The sequence below is a fragment of the Thermobia domestica genome, chromosome 9 (genome assembly GCF_964235325.1).
Source record: "Thermobia domestica chromosome 9, izTheDome1.hap1.1, whole genome shotgun sequence".
In the NCBI taxonomy this organism is placed as follows: Eukaryota; Metazoa; Arthropoda; class Insecta; order Zygentoma; family Lepismatidae; genus Thermobia; species Thermobia domestica.
Genome location: NC_137462.1, coordinates 43,082,523 through 43,100,071, shown reverse-complemented (window position 1 = coordinate 43,100,071; position 17,549 = coordinate 43,082,523). Strand labels below are relative to the sequence as shown.

The window sequence follows — 17,549 nt, the reverse complement described above, 5'->3', positions numbered from 1 at the left end:
GAAACGACGACAAATTATAAATTTGTATAACCCTCAAATCAATCTACACCACTTCCTTCCAATACAGCATACTATGATATAAACTTCCACTGCTTCTGAAACATTAACAAAATATGAAAATTAATGCGTCTAAAAATCAGCTGTTGTTCATCCCTGTAGGAATACTTGTAAAGAACTGCTCTTCAGTATTCTAAACCTATGAAAAAAGAAATCTTCAGAAATGTGATACTCCAATCAACGTAAAATTCCATAAAACAATGCAATGAAGACGGCGTGAATCTAACGCCGAAACGTTCACGGTAAATATTTGACTCGGATGTCTTTTTGGATGAGTGTTGGTCTTCTTAACATTTTTTTTTTAATCGGAAAGTCATATCAGGAGAGAATTTCGAGAGAAGGTGCTTCATATTCCCTCCTATTTTCCTTTTTCCTAAGCTTTCCATATATACCAATGAAATGAGGAAGCAACCGATATTTTATTTCACACACCAAATCCTTTTAGGTGTGAATTCTAATGTAGAGTGAAAAAATGTGACTGCTGGAGTGGGACTTGAACCCGGAACCTTCAGCATACATGAGACCATCGACCTCGATAGCGAAAGAGTGAGTGGCTGTTCTGGGAAGCGGACTGAGTGGCGTTGTGGTTAACGCATCGGCACGGTATGCCGGAAGTGCCGGGTTCGAACGCTGGTCCAATCATTCATTTTTTTTTTTTTTTTTTACTCTTTACGTTAGAATGTTTTCCATATTTGTTACAATATTTACATTTGTTCTATTATCGTTTTAAAATTTATAACGTTCTTAACTTTACTAGAATATTAAACATGTAAGAGGATTCTTTTTTAAGCTGTGCTCACTTATGATTTCAAAAACTGGTATTCTCCTCCCTGCTATGGAGAATCAAAAGATAAGTTAAAGAATAACCGCATTGTATACAAGAAAAGTACCGTCCATGGTTCTCAGAAAGGGAGATACCCTGAAAAACGCAATGTTACAGTGTCAAACCACAGTAAGACTTGCATGTTTTTATTGTATCTAGTATTCGCCATGACTCAATGAAATTGCACAGAAGTTGAAAGAAAATGGAATATTGTAAGGCAGAAATTCCTAATCGTGACTTCAATATCATTTCAGGAACAGATTCTTATGTTCATTCTATTTATTGCATAATCATTTATTCACATTAATAATACATGTTATGTATGCAACAAAGAAGAAAAAGTTTCAAATTGGAAGCTAGACTTTATCTTCATTTGTTATTAATTGCCAAATGTTGTGAGATTTACTTTTCTTTTACAAACAGTGCATTTTGGAAATGTTACTAGCAGGAACGGACACATCTTCTGTTACCTTATATTATCTGTTGGTAGCATTGAGTGAAAACCCAGACATAGAAAAGGCCATCCTGAAAGAACTTTGGGAAACCTTAGGTGAGCTATCTCAAATATTCTTTTTCCACGAAAATTTCATACAATATTTATCTTGGAATTTAAATCAGTTGATTTAAATATGAAATTTATCCACACATAAGCTAGAACAAACTGAAAATTTACACATTACTTGTATTCTAATTCCTTCTGAATTTTGAAATATATGTAATTCCTTTAGAAAATCAGCTCTACCATTAGAAACTGAAAGAGTTTCGCTTCAAGAAACTATTGTTACATCCCCACAAACTTACAGGTAATCAAGGAGAAAGAATAAACTAATGTGAGAAGAATTTGTTCCATTATTCAGAGATATTGAGTATTTGGTTTGAGCTTGAAGAGCAAATGAGGACTAATAAGAAGAGGATCTGAGTAGCTATGTCAAATCTTTATCTAGCCACTAGTATTGAATTTTATTCTTCAATGTGAGTTAAGAGATGCAATTTAATGTATGAACAAGTACATGTTGCTATACCAGCAATGCTTCATTCTATTGTCCACTAGAGACTGGTTTATGATTTCAGTGGCAATAATTTTGTTCTATCTTTCTTTTTTTTAGCTAGAAAACAAAAATTATCCCGCTTCTACATACGTTTCAACACGTGTGGTGACGATGCTAAAAAGGAGCATAGGTTATGAGCAGATAGTTATCAAAATAATAGAAATATATTCGCAAAATGAAACTTACCATATTAAAATCATGTTGGATTACCGTTCAAAATCTGGCATAGAATGAACATGCCATAACAGTACTATCTACAAAGTTACACGAAAGAACATTCGTACTACGTAAATTCAATCAAATCATATTAACAACTAGCCTCAAAATTCTAGTATTTTGAAACTCTTTTAAATTTTTGACTTGTTAGCATACGGAATTATTTTCTGGGCGATATACTGCTCTAGCAAGAAGTATTTTCATTTTGTAGAAAAATACGTTAAGGACAATGTCTTCCGTTCTCCCTACTGCATGTACAGTCCGCAGCACAAAACCTGCAACATGAGCATGTAAGTTTATTGTGAAACGACGAAGTCTTTTGCTCCAAGATAAGTGTGCAGGGGAGGACGCCGAAGTTTCCATGGCGTGATTCGTGCCACTTAGACGTTATGTTGATTCCCTGTGCTGTTAGGCGTAGTTTCACAATAAACTTACATACTCATGTTGCAGGATTTTTGCTGCGGACTGTACCAAACCGGTTTTTTTATTTCTATTGCATCTACTAAGCCTTGTTTCAAAGTTTACATAATTAATTCTGCTCTCCGTATCTACTTTGAATAGTTTCATAGATGCATAATATTGTTGAAAGAAATTTTTGTTTTCACTCCTACAATACAAGAACATTTATACTTAATTAAACCTGTACATTAAGGTACAAAACCAATATCGTATATACGTTGTATATTAACAGCGTGAGACATCTAAAAGTACCACTGGAAATACCGAAGAAACGAGAAACACTAGCGATATAAAGTTTACGGTAAACATCAATGTCAAATGAGGTTCGTCGAACGGAGGTTTATATATATGATTTTTAATGAATTTTTGCCGATATTTCCAGTACGCCCCAGAGGCACTCTACTTCGGGGCTACAGCTTAAGAATATCCTCTATGCTATTATTCACATATTTATGTTATAAGAAATAGTGGTGTGAAAATATATACTAACTCTTTATTATATAGCTAGTGCACTAACCATAAATACCACCCATTCTAATTTTTTTATTTATATCTAGTCCTATGATCTGCATTCCATATGTTTCCAACTCGCCATAAGTTTAGATCTTGTATATAATATTAAGCGTTTAGATATAGATACATATATATAGCGTGTGTGTGTGTGTTTGAAGAAGAGTCCTTGGGATGTGCTGGAAATATCGGCAAAAAAATTCATTAAAAAGAAACATTATACTGGTTAGAGACTTTATATATATTATAATGTGTTCCATGCGCGTAATTACCAAAAATAATTTATTTGTTTCATTTTAGAGATATTCTGAAGCTTCTTGTCACGCTTTCATTTATAGTCTTACAAGTAAAGGGTCCAAATGGATGAATCGAGTTGCGGGATGAGACATAGTACGTCTGATAGAGGATGTGAAAATATGTGTATATGCAAAGTTATAGGGGCTGAGCGCCATAAGAAACGGAGGGGGAGGGGGTCAAAGTTGGTGGGGAAGGCCTATGCTATGTTATAGAAATACATCAAATAAAGTGTTGAGACGTAAAAATAGTGAAAGATAGACAATACAAACAGTAGTAGTTTTACATATTGGCAAAAGAAGAATGGTTAGAGTAGATCATCAACCTCCGCCGCCATCTTGAAATCCGCTATCTTGAAATCTGTGATATTTTTTAAAATGGAAAAGTAGTCATGTGATATATCAATTAGGGCCAGCATGTTCTCATAAAGTCAATTATGAACTTTAGTGATCATTATGTGTACTTATTTGGAAGATTTAGGATCAACTTTATAGTTAGGCCTATTTACGAAAATCTAGGAGCCTGATACTTGTATGATGAAAGTTTGGATTATCATGAAAACAAATTTAAGTTAAACATATCTACAAGCCAAGAAAACTAACAGTGAAATTTGATATCCAAGGTGTATATTAGTACATTATTATTTATGACATTACTTCCGATTTGCTTCATATAGTGCCGAAGAGAACTGTTCCGGTCTGGAAGAACCGCTTTGTTTTTCGCTTTTGGTTGAAAACAATGAGGAGTTTATATAGCTACATTTTGTTAAATGACATACTTACTAATATAGATCATAACACAATAAAATCTGATAGATTGGAATGCAATTATAACGTACTGTATGTAAACTACCATTTTTTTCACAACTTTTATATTTTCACTCACCTTTCTTTGTCTACCTTCGTAAGCAAAAGTAACTTGGGACGAGCGTATCTGGATGAAATATCTGTCGCATGTCACATCATATCGCATGTGATATCTGGATGAAAAGTGGGCTACTGCAGTCGAATGTATTTTCGTAATAGTCCACACTTTCAACATACGAGTATCAGTCTCCTAAATTTTCGTAAATAACTGTAAAGATGTTCCTAAATCTTCCAAATAATTACAGATGATGATCACCAAAGTCCATAATTGACTTTTTGAGAACATGTTGGCCATAATTGATATATCACATGACTACATTTCCATTTCAAAAAATATTACAGATTTCAAAATGGCGGCGGAGGTTCACGATCTACTCTGCTCATTCTTCCTTTGCCAATATGTGCAACTACTACTGTTTGCATTGTCCATCTTTCACTATTTTTACGACTCAACACTTTATTTGATGTATTTCTATAACATAGCATAGGCATTTCCCACCAACTTTGAACCCTTCCCTCTCCGTTTCTTATGGCGCTCAGCTGCTATAACTTTGTACATGCACATATTTTCACATCCTCTATCAGACGTACTATGTCTCATCCCGCAACTCGATTCATCCATTTGGACCCTTTACTTGTTAGAGGTTGTTACCCTTTTAATGTCCAATATGAGGCATATGTTTTATTCAAATTCCTCGGAAAAAACAAGTTAAAAGATGGGACTTTATTTACATGCAATTCCCACTCAACTGCCATATATTACTACGATAAATAGTTGTTATTAGCCAAAGTTCACGGAGCATGGATTTTCGGACATCATATTCAGTTTTAAATTTCAAGTATTTAAAAATTTGACATTTGAATGGAAAACCATATAAGAGTTCTAATGCGTAATGTGTTATCATTTAAGCTAATACATTCGTACTTTATACCGAAAATCATACTTGGATACAATAAAATAAGTCAATTATTTCTGATCATTATATTGAACGCTTTTTCCTTGGTTGTCACTTACCAAATAAACCAGGAGAGTATGGCTTGAAGGCTTTTAAATTTTATCTATCAGTAATTTTAATGCAACAACAATAATAATAAGATTTACACCGTCTGATATCCTCAAAGTCTTGCACCCAGTAGTCAGTTATGTAGTTCATCTATTTTGTAAATTAGAAATTTGGTTGGCTATTTCGGAAATAAGAATTACGTTTATGAAAAATTGACAAGGATAAGGCAAGAACATTTTCGATAACACACACACATACCAGATACTACATTAACACGAAATTCTTAAATATACACCTTTTTATTTTTTATTATTATTATTGTTAATAATAATTTTTAAAATTCGTAACATTGTTGCCCAGAGAATCGAGAAACTATGGAAAACATCATAAAACTATTACTCTGTCATTTTTGCAGGTGCAAAAGATATTTCAAAGAATGATCTAGGGAAACTTGTGACGATGGAGAAAGCTATTAAAGAATCCATGCGCATCAAACCTGTGGGACCGGTAATAATGCGAAAAGCTTTAGAAAACGATCAAATAAGCGGATTAGAAATCAGAAAAGGAATGAATATTATTCTGCACGTTGCCAAAATGCATACCAGAGAAGATATTTTTCCGAATCCATTTAATTTCTTACCCGAAGAGCATTTTGCTAAAGTAAGTATATCTTTTGCTTATATACAGGGTGTTTCAAAACAATACTGACAACGTTTGGGAGCTGATTCCTGACACCAAGGTAAGACAAAAAGTATAGACTAACCTGGGTGCACAAATGCTTCCTTTCGGAGTTATAGGCTGCCGAAAACATGAAAAAATGAACTTTAAAGGTCCATAGCTGCAAAATTACGGGAAATGGAACCTACCGTAGTCGGGTCAAGACTTCACTTAGGAACTAATATGGGCGCTATCGAAAACTACATGTTTTAGAATCCTAAGATACTCACACAACAATTTTTTGTAGAAGGAGTTTAGCTACGGGCATTTAATTTGAAGTACTCACTAATTATCTCTATAAAATTTGTTATGGAAGTACCGCAGGATTCTGAAACATGGATATTTGTATAGGGCACATACTAGTTTCTAAGTGAAGTCTTGACCCGACTACGGTAGGTCCCATACTTTTGAAGCTATGAACTTTTAAAGATCATTTTTTCATGTTTTCGGCAGCCTATAACTCCAAAAGGAAGCATTTGTGCACCCAGGTTGGTCTATAGTTTTTGTCTTATTTGCTGTCAGGAATCACCTACCAAACGTTGTCGGTGTTGTTTCGAAACACCCTGTATATATTTGCAATACTGCTTTGCTTCATAGATTAAACGGTAACTTATTTTGTATTTATTATAATTATTAAAATACCCATATAACAAAACAAAGGTTGTTCTGAGCACAAATTGTTTCAGTACGAAATCGCATATTAAAACAATTGAGTGAATTTGTTAAGGTATAGACTGAATAAAAACTAAAAACTAACAGGCATTTGAACGAAATATTTAAGTCAACTATAGAAATTGAAGAGGTATAAGTAGAATAAGTTACCAGTTTTGTAGTTAAATGTTATTTTTAAAATATGGTGTGTAATTGTCAAATAGAAACAAGATGATGAATATCCATTGAAGCTTTCCTGGCGACGTGTTACAAACAGGTTTTCTCGGGTTAGCAGCCAGGTAAATACTGTTTTATCTTGTAACGTTTTGAGGTCTGATATTATCCTCATCTCCAGGAAAATATGATGGGGCAAAAATCCGAGCTCGTCGATTTATTCATAGATACTAAAATAATAGCAAAATGCTCAAGAGTTTGGAACAGGAAAATAAAAGAAGCTGTTGCTATCACGCAAGAAAAAACGAACCTTAACAGAGCTACAAAATTCCAACTGAGTCAAACATGGACACCAATCATATCCCGCCATTTCTTTTCAACCACCAACCAGAAGAGTTCAATCACACACACATGAAGTATATTCCACACACTCTATTGCCCCATCATATTTGCCTGACGATAAGGACAATGTCAGCCCTCGAAACGTTGCAAGATACAACAGTATTTACCTAGCTGCTAACCCGAGAAGACCTGTTTGCAAGGAAATGAATATCGAAAGAAACCTTGAAAAAGAAGAAAAGCTTATGAAGAATTACGAAATAAGTTCAATAGAGAATTATGGAAACCCTATCAAATGTTTCCTGGAGAGTATAGTGTATACAAAGAGCTGAAAAAGTTACCAAGTGGTTTAAAATGTGAGTATGATGAAGACTTGAAAAAATATCTGTGTGGAAGGGAAAAACCATTGAGGAAATGTCTGAAAAATTAGAGAAGAGAGTAAGTTTCCACAGGTTCTCAAATAATTCAGAATTTACTCGTATACTTCTCCGCGTTTTCCTTTCTATCGGCTTTCTCATCTTCGAAGACTATATTTTACTTTCCACTTGATATTCTGTAAATTCCGAATAAACACTTTTTCTTTCCACTTTACTATCATGTGTCTTACTAAGATGTGTCTTCACCAACCTTAAAACACCAAGAATTTCGAATTCTTGCAAGATACATTACAGACTCTCCTCGTGCCCTTTGCGGTAAAGTTGCTAACGCTCGAGCTTTCTATACAAATGATCCAGTTTTCAAATCCTATTAGTGGCGCTTGCCTTGAATACAACACGAATAATGATTCGGATCACGTTTTAAGCAGTAAGTTTCATCTCCTATCAATCAAGCAATCATCATGCATAGGCGGCGCCAGAATTTTGGTAGTGTGGGTGCAGGCTAGGATGGGACAACACATCCTAACATTGTTGCCAGAATACTCTGCACTATTGAGCCTTAAGATCTCAAAAATAATCCCTAAGTTTTACTTTTAAAAAAAATTAGAAAAACACGGTATGATAGCAAGTAACTTATGAGAGACTTAAGAAGTCACTCAAATATATCCAAAAATAGGAAACAAGAAATGTACAAAATAGAAAGGATTATTGTAGGAAATCGGAAAATCACTAGACCAGCGGCTGTAGAAACCCCAACGAACACACTTCAGACTGAACGGTGACGTTTTGTCTTCATTGCTGACAAGTCTCCATGTACTAGGTCCATTCTGTTTACCTTTTACGTAGCTTCACACTAGAATTTTTTTCTTTCTAACAAAGAAATATTTGCTTTATAATTACAGTATTATGTGTGACACTGCTGTTTACCCACAAATATTTCTTGTTTCTTTTATTGTTATTTATTTATTTATTTATTATTTTTTGAAGTACACAGATACACCCAAATTGAACTGTTTAGTATAATGTAATAAATATATCATTTCAGAATTTGGAACAAGAATACTACCCATTTGGTGCTGGTCCTAAAGGATGTGTTGGTCAGTTTTTAGCCATGGTGGAAATGAAAGCGATTTTAGCCACGCTATTAAGAAAGATCGCATTCAAGTCCAAGAACCAGATGCTTAAAACAATGAAAACAAGGTAATATACACAGATAAATAACTTGCCAGAGTATGCCAAGCTTTGTTCGGTATCAACTTTATATAGCTATATCATCAATTTTAAACATAAAAAGGATGAATTATCGTATGCTACAAGATGATGTACGTTAAGATGAGATCTGGGTTTTACTGAACCCAAAATGTGACAAACAGATTGGGAAAGTTTTGCCTAACGCAAAAGCAATATTGTCGATCTTCATTTAATTCTAAAATCAGTTGCATCAGTTTTTTTTTTTTTTTTTTTTTTTTTTTTGCGATAGAACTGGTGCTGCTTTTATCTTGTCCTTCAGCGAAAAGAAGGAAGAAAGACTTGCAATGAAGTCCCAAGAAACCGTGCGATTCAAATCAATTGTCATTTAGTAGTAAAAGAAGGTATCTTACGTATGGCTCGTACGAGTGCATATTGTCTGTACTAGCAGTACTAGCAAATGGTTGAATTCACATTTTTCCAAATTCGATATTTATTTCCTTTTCTTCTTCTTTGGTCCTTCCAATTACAATAATACATTAGAGAAAAACAGCGGCATCAAAAACAGAAAAATAAATAAAATTATATTAAAAAAAAAACAAAAAAAAAAACGTGGGTGATGTGCTATGCAACTTCAAATCTTACTCCTGACACGAACCAGAACCATTAACCATTTGATAATTTACATGTAGGAATGATTGTCACTTATTTAGTTTCTATGGTGAATAATATGCATTTTTTCCCTTTGAATAACTCTCGTTTAAATCAGTTATAATCAAAGATGTATCTAAATCATAGGTGTTTGCATATCTCAAACGGAACAATCAAGATCTCTCAGGATCTATTTGAAACTAACTAACCTGAACAACGCTGACGTTCACTGAACTCTTCCATCATCGGATATGTTGGCAGCCAAGTTAGATACGATATTTAGTTAGTTCGAATTTTCAGATTCTTCTTTTACTATTATTTCTGGAGACAAAATGAAGTATTACCCTAACTGATTCATACTAGCTTTGCTATATTCAATAAATTACACTAAAATACAATTGCTGAGCAAAGCAACGTTTTATTATAAAATAATAAACTTATAAATGACAGTTTCGGATATCTAACATATCCGTCTGAAGAAGGATATGTTAGATATCCGAAACTGTCATTTATAAGTTTATTATTTTATAATAAAACATTGCTTTGCTCAGCAATTGTATTTTAGTGTAAAGTATTACCCTATACTACAATTCACAATAAGCATTAACCCCTTCACAACCAAGGTTTGTTCTATTTCTTTAAACTTCTTAAGTCGCTAACGCTCTCGCTTTTGGTGCGAGCGGTCCCAAGACCGATTTCCGGTGGGAGACACTCGGTCGAAGTGTAAGTTTTTCTTCAGCCCAGCCATCCTGAGTGAGGTTTCTCCTGGATTTTCCTCATTCACACCAGGCAAATGACGGACAGGTCCCACGGCGTTTCCGTCCCTCCTGCCTCGGATAGTGTGCTCGCCAAGGGACGTCATTCTTCATATGGGGGCGAGCTTAACGTCACAGATGACAGTAATACCCAGAAATATGTATAAATAAATAAAGTTTAAAACTTTTTAAAATTGTAGTGGATCATTTGAAATGTTTCAATATTCGTGTGTTGGGTGTTAAATATACGGGAACTACCTAAATGAGCTTAAATATAAATTGCTCTGTAATAATTTTGTATCAGTCTCTTGTTTTGTTTATTTTATTTATTTATTTATTTTTTCATGATTTATGAAGTGCGAAGGAAACTAACGCCTTACACAAGTATTATAACAGTATGCTAACACTATGAAGAGGCATAAAAAGTTTTCTTTTTTAATTATTATATGTATGCTTACACTTATGTATTTATTTTTAAATGCCTTATTGATCATAAGGTCATATCATAACTAGGTAACCGTTGAATTGATCAACTTATGATGATCACTTGTCAGCTTCAGCTTAAAAATATTTTTATTCTAGTCTGCAATGCTTATGGTCCTGAAATAGTCTTCTCATAAGCAGTCGTTTTCTGTCACCATGAAACAAATACCGGGAAAAAAAATGCCACGAACGTAATCGTCAGACATCAGTATAGTCTCTCTTCCTATTTTCTATAACACTCTGCTATCTGTCAACCTGTTGTTGAATCTCCTACCAATGAAAATGAGAGGATTTTGAAGCAGAGAACTGTGCCGCACGTCTTCAGTATCACGCACTTTCTTTCCATCTAGATGGTTTAAGAGACTGTAAACTGTTGATGCAAGGTCCAGTGAAGATAGTGCGTGAGAAAGTGTATCACATCCATATCATGAGAACTTAGCACAGGTTACTTGCAGTGTGTGGAGATGGGGGGGGACGAACATTGTTCCTGAGGATGAACACACCCTTGCAATTTTTTCTTTCTTTTTAGTAATGCAGTCTGTTGGTCGTTTTAATTGCTGATAGAAGATATCTACAGTAAGTGTTTGGATCAGTGGCAAAAGTTCAAAATGTACGACACCACGTAATTTCACGACTTTGCGGGGTGGAAGTCCTAATTTACCACAACCTCTTTCGCACGTTTGAGTTTAATGTTGCGTTCAAGCATACATCTTTTATTTTCCGTCACTATTCTGTCCAGAAATGAGTCCCTTCTCTGACGGAAGAACAGGGAACTGGAAATGTCAACAAGATGCTGCTTTTGCTGCTACTATTGCTGAACAGTCCCGATAAAAATCATGCTCCATGCAAAGTACGTGCTATCACTGCAAATTGCTGTGAAGCGACCTCACTCCACACATTACTGCAGTAGGAATATCAAGGCGACCTTCGTGTTCATCATTCGCAAGTCGTATGATGCTGTCAGAAAATGATATTACTTATGAGATAACTCAATACTAATAGGAAATAAAACTAATAGGTGATAATAGGTAATTTATAGTACCCAAGATACAGTTCAAATAATTTTATTGTTACCAATATGTCAAAACAGACATTATAATAATACTGTATATTTGGAATAAATATACAGTATTTGGAATAAATACTGTATATATAGGCTACACCCATAAATACCTTTTTCCTTTGGAATGTATTGTCATTAGATTCGTTACGTAACCCTGTTAGTATTTTTTCAACTGAAAGACAACTTTCTAGTATTAACAACTGTCGTTATAACAAAAGCAATAGTCACTGAAACATGAATATGCAATTCAGTTAGAAACAAGCATAAATATAATCATCATCATACAACAAAATATACATACTATACACTTGAAACAAAAGAAATAATATAACTTCCTTATTTTCACATTTAAGAACAAATCGTAATTTTAAATTTATTTCATCTGGCGAAAAATTCTCAATAAGATGTCCGTACATATGTAATTTGAATATGTTTATCTTCCATAATTCATGATACATTTTGCACAATGAATATTTTAGAATATAATTTTAGTTTCGGCTGTTTAGACTCTCGGGCCTTAGTCCTCTGCCCGACCACTAAGAATAAGAAGTATACGATTTATTTGACTACTTTTGGGCTCTTTGCAAAAGGTTAATTGACATTACGATTGCATACATCATTTTTATAAAAATACAAATTACACCTTTTGCTCCTTATCAAATGACGTTTCGATTAATTCTTTTTCTCTCTCTTTCCCTTTCATTTAGATGGGATATAGCACAACAGCCAACGGAGCCAACTTATATGTTCTTTGAGGAAAGAAACGAAATGAAAATTTAACAAGACTACATTCACGTAGAGTTCTGATTGCTATCAAGTGAATATATCGTAAAACAGGAAAATAATTTGTAATTTACAGAATTGATCAGTATGAGTTCTGAAATAAGAAATCAATGAATTATAATTATCAATAATAATAACAAATTCAGTTCTAAATGTTTAATCAGTACTTACGCTACGTTAAAATCTTTCGTTAACAGAAAGTAATGATAGCTTCTTTTTGCTTAAAGCAGGTGTAATTACATCACTTAGAAACTTGTTACTACTTTAATGGCTGGTTTCCGTTAAGAAAAGGTTTTACCGTACAGAACATTACATTATGCATATAAGAAACATTTCTCAGTCTGTACAAGTTCTGCTATATGGTAATAAAACTTCAGTAATAACAAAATAGGCATAGAAAAATAACACACTGAATTCAATATCGTGGCCCTAGGGCGTATCACATCATGCCCACAGCCAAATACTCAAGGATGTTTTAAAATAGAGGTTCTGCCCATACGTATATTCATTCTATTAACTCAATGAAACAAACAAACAAACAAACAAAAAAAAAAAACGAGTATCGGCGTCTGCTCTCGTTTCCGCCATGAATGTTGGCTGAAAACATTGCGATCTTCTTGGGCGGAGTAGGGGTGACGAAACTGTGAAGTTTGACTTCATGATTTTGTTGTATAGGCAGATCCTCTATTTTATAACATCCTCGCAAATACTACATTATATTGCTATTATACTGAACTCTTTTTCTCATTTCACATGTATGACTTAAGTTTTAATCACAACTTTCTCTGATGGTAACACTCAAAAGAAAAAGAAGCTCTCTGCATAAATATATTTAGTGTTCACTTATTTCAGTGGACAAAAAGCAATAACTGAGTCTATACGCAAGATATTCACTGGGTGCAAAGGTTTTAAGACGAAGTTTGTACAATTAGCACGAAATGCATGAGTGTACAGTATAGAGAGCAGTCTTGGGGGTTGAAGCCCTCCTGAAATACTTTAAAACTTTTTAAAATGTTATTTAACATGTGCAATACAATAAGCCACATTATTCACTTCTTTTGACATTAATGACTAGTTAGTTATTGACCATTACAACTACCAATAAAATATACTCTGTATTCATGTATGTAATTTTGTACTCAATTCAAAACTTGCAGCCAGCTTAGTATTGCACATGCTCACATTTATTTATTTTATTTTATTTTTTTATTATTATTATTATTTTTAATCATAGACATTACCTATATAGAAGTTTCGGAATATAATGGGCCAATTTCGTGTTACTAACCTAGCTCTTCTAGGTATTCACCGGGAAACTCTGTAATTCCTGAAGGAATGGTTTCACAGTTAGCCAAAACTCCACAGCATGATATTTTTGGTTTTATACGTTAAGGCAAGAACAATATTGCTTAAGTCATAACTTTTATTTTCTCTTGTTTGAAAGAATTGAATTTTTCCTGGCAACGTGATTTTAGTAAATGTTCTCGGGCTATAAGGCACGTGAAAATATTGACACCCGACGCGACGCGACGCACAGTGGGGCGAAAACGCAAAAAGCTGGCCAAAAGTAAAAAAACGAAAGTTAGTAATATAGGAATTGTTTTATATAGTTGACTAGAGTGATGTTAGAAGGGCCCAAATCCATAAATAGAATAGGGTTTTTACTTTATTCCGACTACCTGAGCCACTCTTAAGTAGACCCTTCAGCAGGTCAAATGAGTAGAGAACAATAGAAGAATTGTGACACGTCCGTTGAAACGGTTGTAACTTTCGAACACGTTCATAGTTTTTAAATCTGTAAAGTTTTCGTATATCATACTGGTAAGTAGAATAAGTGTATGAAGTGAAAAATTAATAATAATGATGTAATAATTTATAATTTGAATCGTAAGTCAGGCAAAATTTTTACATTGTTTATATATTTTATTAACTTAAAGCGTTGAAAACATTATGTGCACCCTCGTGCACCACGTTCATATTTTGTAGAATGGTAGTCTGAATATTAATTAATGCTGTCGACAAAAACGTAGCTGCCAAAACGAACCAATTACGAAGCGTGTTGATGTTAATTATTGTTCATTTAATGTTACAGTGACAAGCCGTTGCAGTTATCATAACCGAATCAAATACCAATAATTTGTGTCATTTAAGTAATAATACATTTCTAATAAATAAGAACGTAAGTAACAAGTAATTGTTCATTAAAATATGTGAAAAAAGTCAATGTTGTTAAAGATACATTGTGAAAATTACGAAGTATGTTGACATTCTTTTATTCCGCCATTTTGGATCTGCCATTTTTTTTTTTTTTTTTCAACTTTAGTTGCAGAATCGTAATCAGCAACCTCAATAACCCCTTTATCGCCACTTTTGAAAACATTTCTACGACTTTTTCGACTTTTGCAAATTTTATTCCGCCATTTTGTTTTTTTTCAACTTTAGTTGCATGATCGTAATTAGCAACCTCAATAACCCCTTAATAATAAATTTCATTCAATTTGAATATAATTATCATATTTTGGTCAGCTTTTTACGTTTTCGCCCCACTGTGCGACGTTTCGAATGCCGATATTGTGATGAAGAGATCGGAGATACGTCACATGAAAGGAACAGTCTTAATAGACACAATGGATTTCAACTAAGTCTTATCTGGTCAGCCTTTTTCAGAAACAGAAGAAAAGGCGTTCAACAAAGCCATTTCTCGTAGCCACAACAGCCAATCACGAGTCAGCATTTCCTTCAGTCAATCACAAACCCTCAATTCATACTTCCGCCCCTAAATAGTCCAACGCCAACGTATCTTCGGTCTCTTCATCATCACAATCCCTGAAGATGAATGCAATGTCTACATTTGAAACCATGGATGTCAATATCTTCACCTGACTGATAGGCCGAGAACACTTCTAGCACCTTTTAGTAAGGTATAAATATTACCTTTTTGTAATTAAGAATTATATTTATGTAAAATATACGACAAAAGTAAGAAAACGTTTTAAATATCTAGAAAATCTGTATAAAAACTTTGACAAAGACTGTACACAACCAACAATAGTTGTTTATTTAGGGATGATGAAAGCAAGGAGTGTGTATTCAACTGAAAATTTAGTTAAGGCAGCACCCAATCTAAGAAATACTATTAAATCTCTTGTGTCTAAACAATATATAACTTCTTTTTTCAAACCCCTCTCGAATAAAATTTCACCGTATGTCACTGAGCAAAAGTGTGTTTTTTACCTACAAGGCGTTTGGCACAAATTACACACGACTGACTAATTTGAGCACAATTTTCTTAAGACATAAAATGAACGTAATTCTCTGTGCAGTACCAAAAAATCCTATACTCAAATGAGTCAACTCTTCCCACAGTTGTTAAGAGAAGTGTGGGTACGAACAAGCATTCACTCTTGTTGATTCACATTGGCTAATCACCACTACGCACTGAAATCACACACTATCGTTCTATTCGAACTGAAGTTTCACACATAATATAAACATGTACAGGAAACAAAGAATGACTGGAGAATATATATACAAAGATAGCAACACAAGAATTCAGATAACTAAATGTAACTCCCACTACTGACTGCAGAACGCAATCAGTATAATTTGTACTGACCAACATAGGTTCAAAAATAAATAAATAAATAAAATCAATTACATTAAACAAAGTTACATGAAAGAGCTGCTCATTTTACAAGTTTTCATACATTCAAATATATATATTATGCAATATATGAAAAACATAATTTACTTAATCATGTAAACGTAATTTGTCACCTCGCCTCCGTCCTTCTACTTGAAACATAGATAAACAATGTATTTACTAAGCTCGTAAATAGTTCTATTTCCTCGAAAATTCATTGCCACCAAAGAGACTATTATTTAAGGAAACAAAACGATCCAGATATTATTTCTTGATTTCTAATAATATATACATCTTGATCTCATTTATACCCGTATTTTTAACTTGTTCCTATACATTGCAATGACGGTTTATCATCATCTTCAGCCAGGCCCGTATTTACCGTATATATTGTGCGCCCCTGTGCTTTAAATAATTTGCCGCTCCTCGCCGAATAAAATTTCCCCCTCCCCGGAAAACGATCAATATTAGAGTTGAATTTACAGTTTTTGGGGTCGCTGAGATGAATAGTGACAGTTTTAATAAAATTCAACTTCAAGGTCATACTCCACTCCCCAGGGAGGGGACAAAGATTCTAAAAGTAATCGAAACCCACAAATATTAGGGTTGAATTAATAGTTTTGGAGGTCGCTAAGTTTAATGGCATCAGTTTTCATGATGTTCAAGTTTATCCTCACTCATTGGGGTGGGGTGGGAGAGGATGACTTTTAAAAAATAATCAGATAAGCTAGCTAATTAATTAATAACTACTGTAATTAGAGCGAATTATACACATTAACATATTTTCTCGCGCTTGCGTAGTTCACTGTGGGTTGCTTGTTTTAAATATTACTTTATTGTGAATCTTTAAACAAAAATTGCCGCCCTGTGCTCGAGCACAGAATAGCACTTACCTAAATACGGGCCTGTCTTCAGTGCGTATCCATTAAGGAATTTTTACATTGCCTTATGAATTCACATTACCGGTAACATTCTTGTGTCGTTAAAAAAAAAAAAAAAAAAAAAAAATGTTCATTGACTCCAAACATAAACCTGAATATTCACTTTAAGAGAATCCACTTGAAGAGGTAATGTACTTCACCATCACAATCATTGGCTAAGAAGAAACTGCATCATGCAGGACGTTCTAGAGGGTAAGGTGGTAGGAAAAAAAGAGTATAATTGATGAACGAAATCAAAACAAAAATCGTACGTAAAGACGAAGTGGTTAACGGAAGGCCGTGGAGCATGGAAGCTTTACAGTTATGGCAAGTGACCTGCCAATAATGGCAGAATACCTATTATGATGACCATCACAATGTATGTCTTCCTCTTATGCCCTTGATTCAAACGTGGGGATGAAGAACTAACTATTGGAATCTGCGCCCATAAATTTAAATGTTTACCTCGGCTACAATTCGGAAAATCAGAGAATATTAGAAAGCACTTCTTGGTATATGTCTTCTGT

At 34.0% G+C, this 17,549-nt stretch overlaps 1 protein-coding gene across 1 annotated transcript in view; it reads left to right on the top strand.

Moving 5' to 3' along the window:
* Positions 1–15,625, top strand: part of LOC145694613 (aromatase-like) — a 57,118-nt gene extending 41,493 nt beyond the window's left edge. The window contains exons 8-11 of the mRNA XM_081771006.1: positions 1,304–1,430; positions 5,694–5,938; positions 8,582–8,736; positions 12,384–15,625. Of these exons, the coding sequence (XP_081627132.1) occupies positions 1,304–1,430; positions 5,694–5,938; positions 8,582–8,736; positions 12,384–12,456 (600 nt within the window). The 3' untranslated portion in view covers positions 12,457–15,625. The remainder of the gene's footprint in view (positions 1–1,303; positions 1,431–5,693; positions 5,939–8,581; positions 8,737–12,383) is intronic.
* Positions 15,626–17,549: the final 1,924 nt, after the last annotated feature.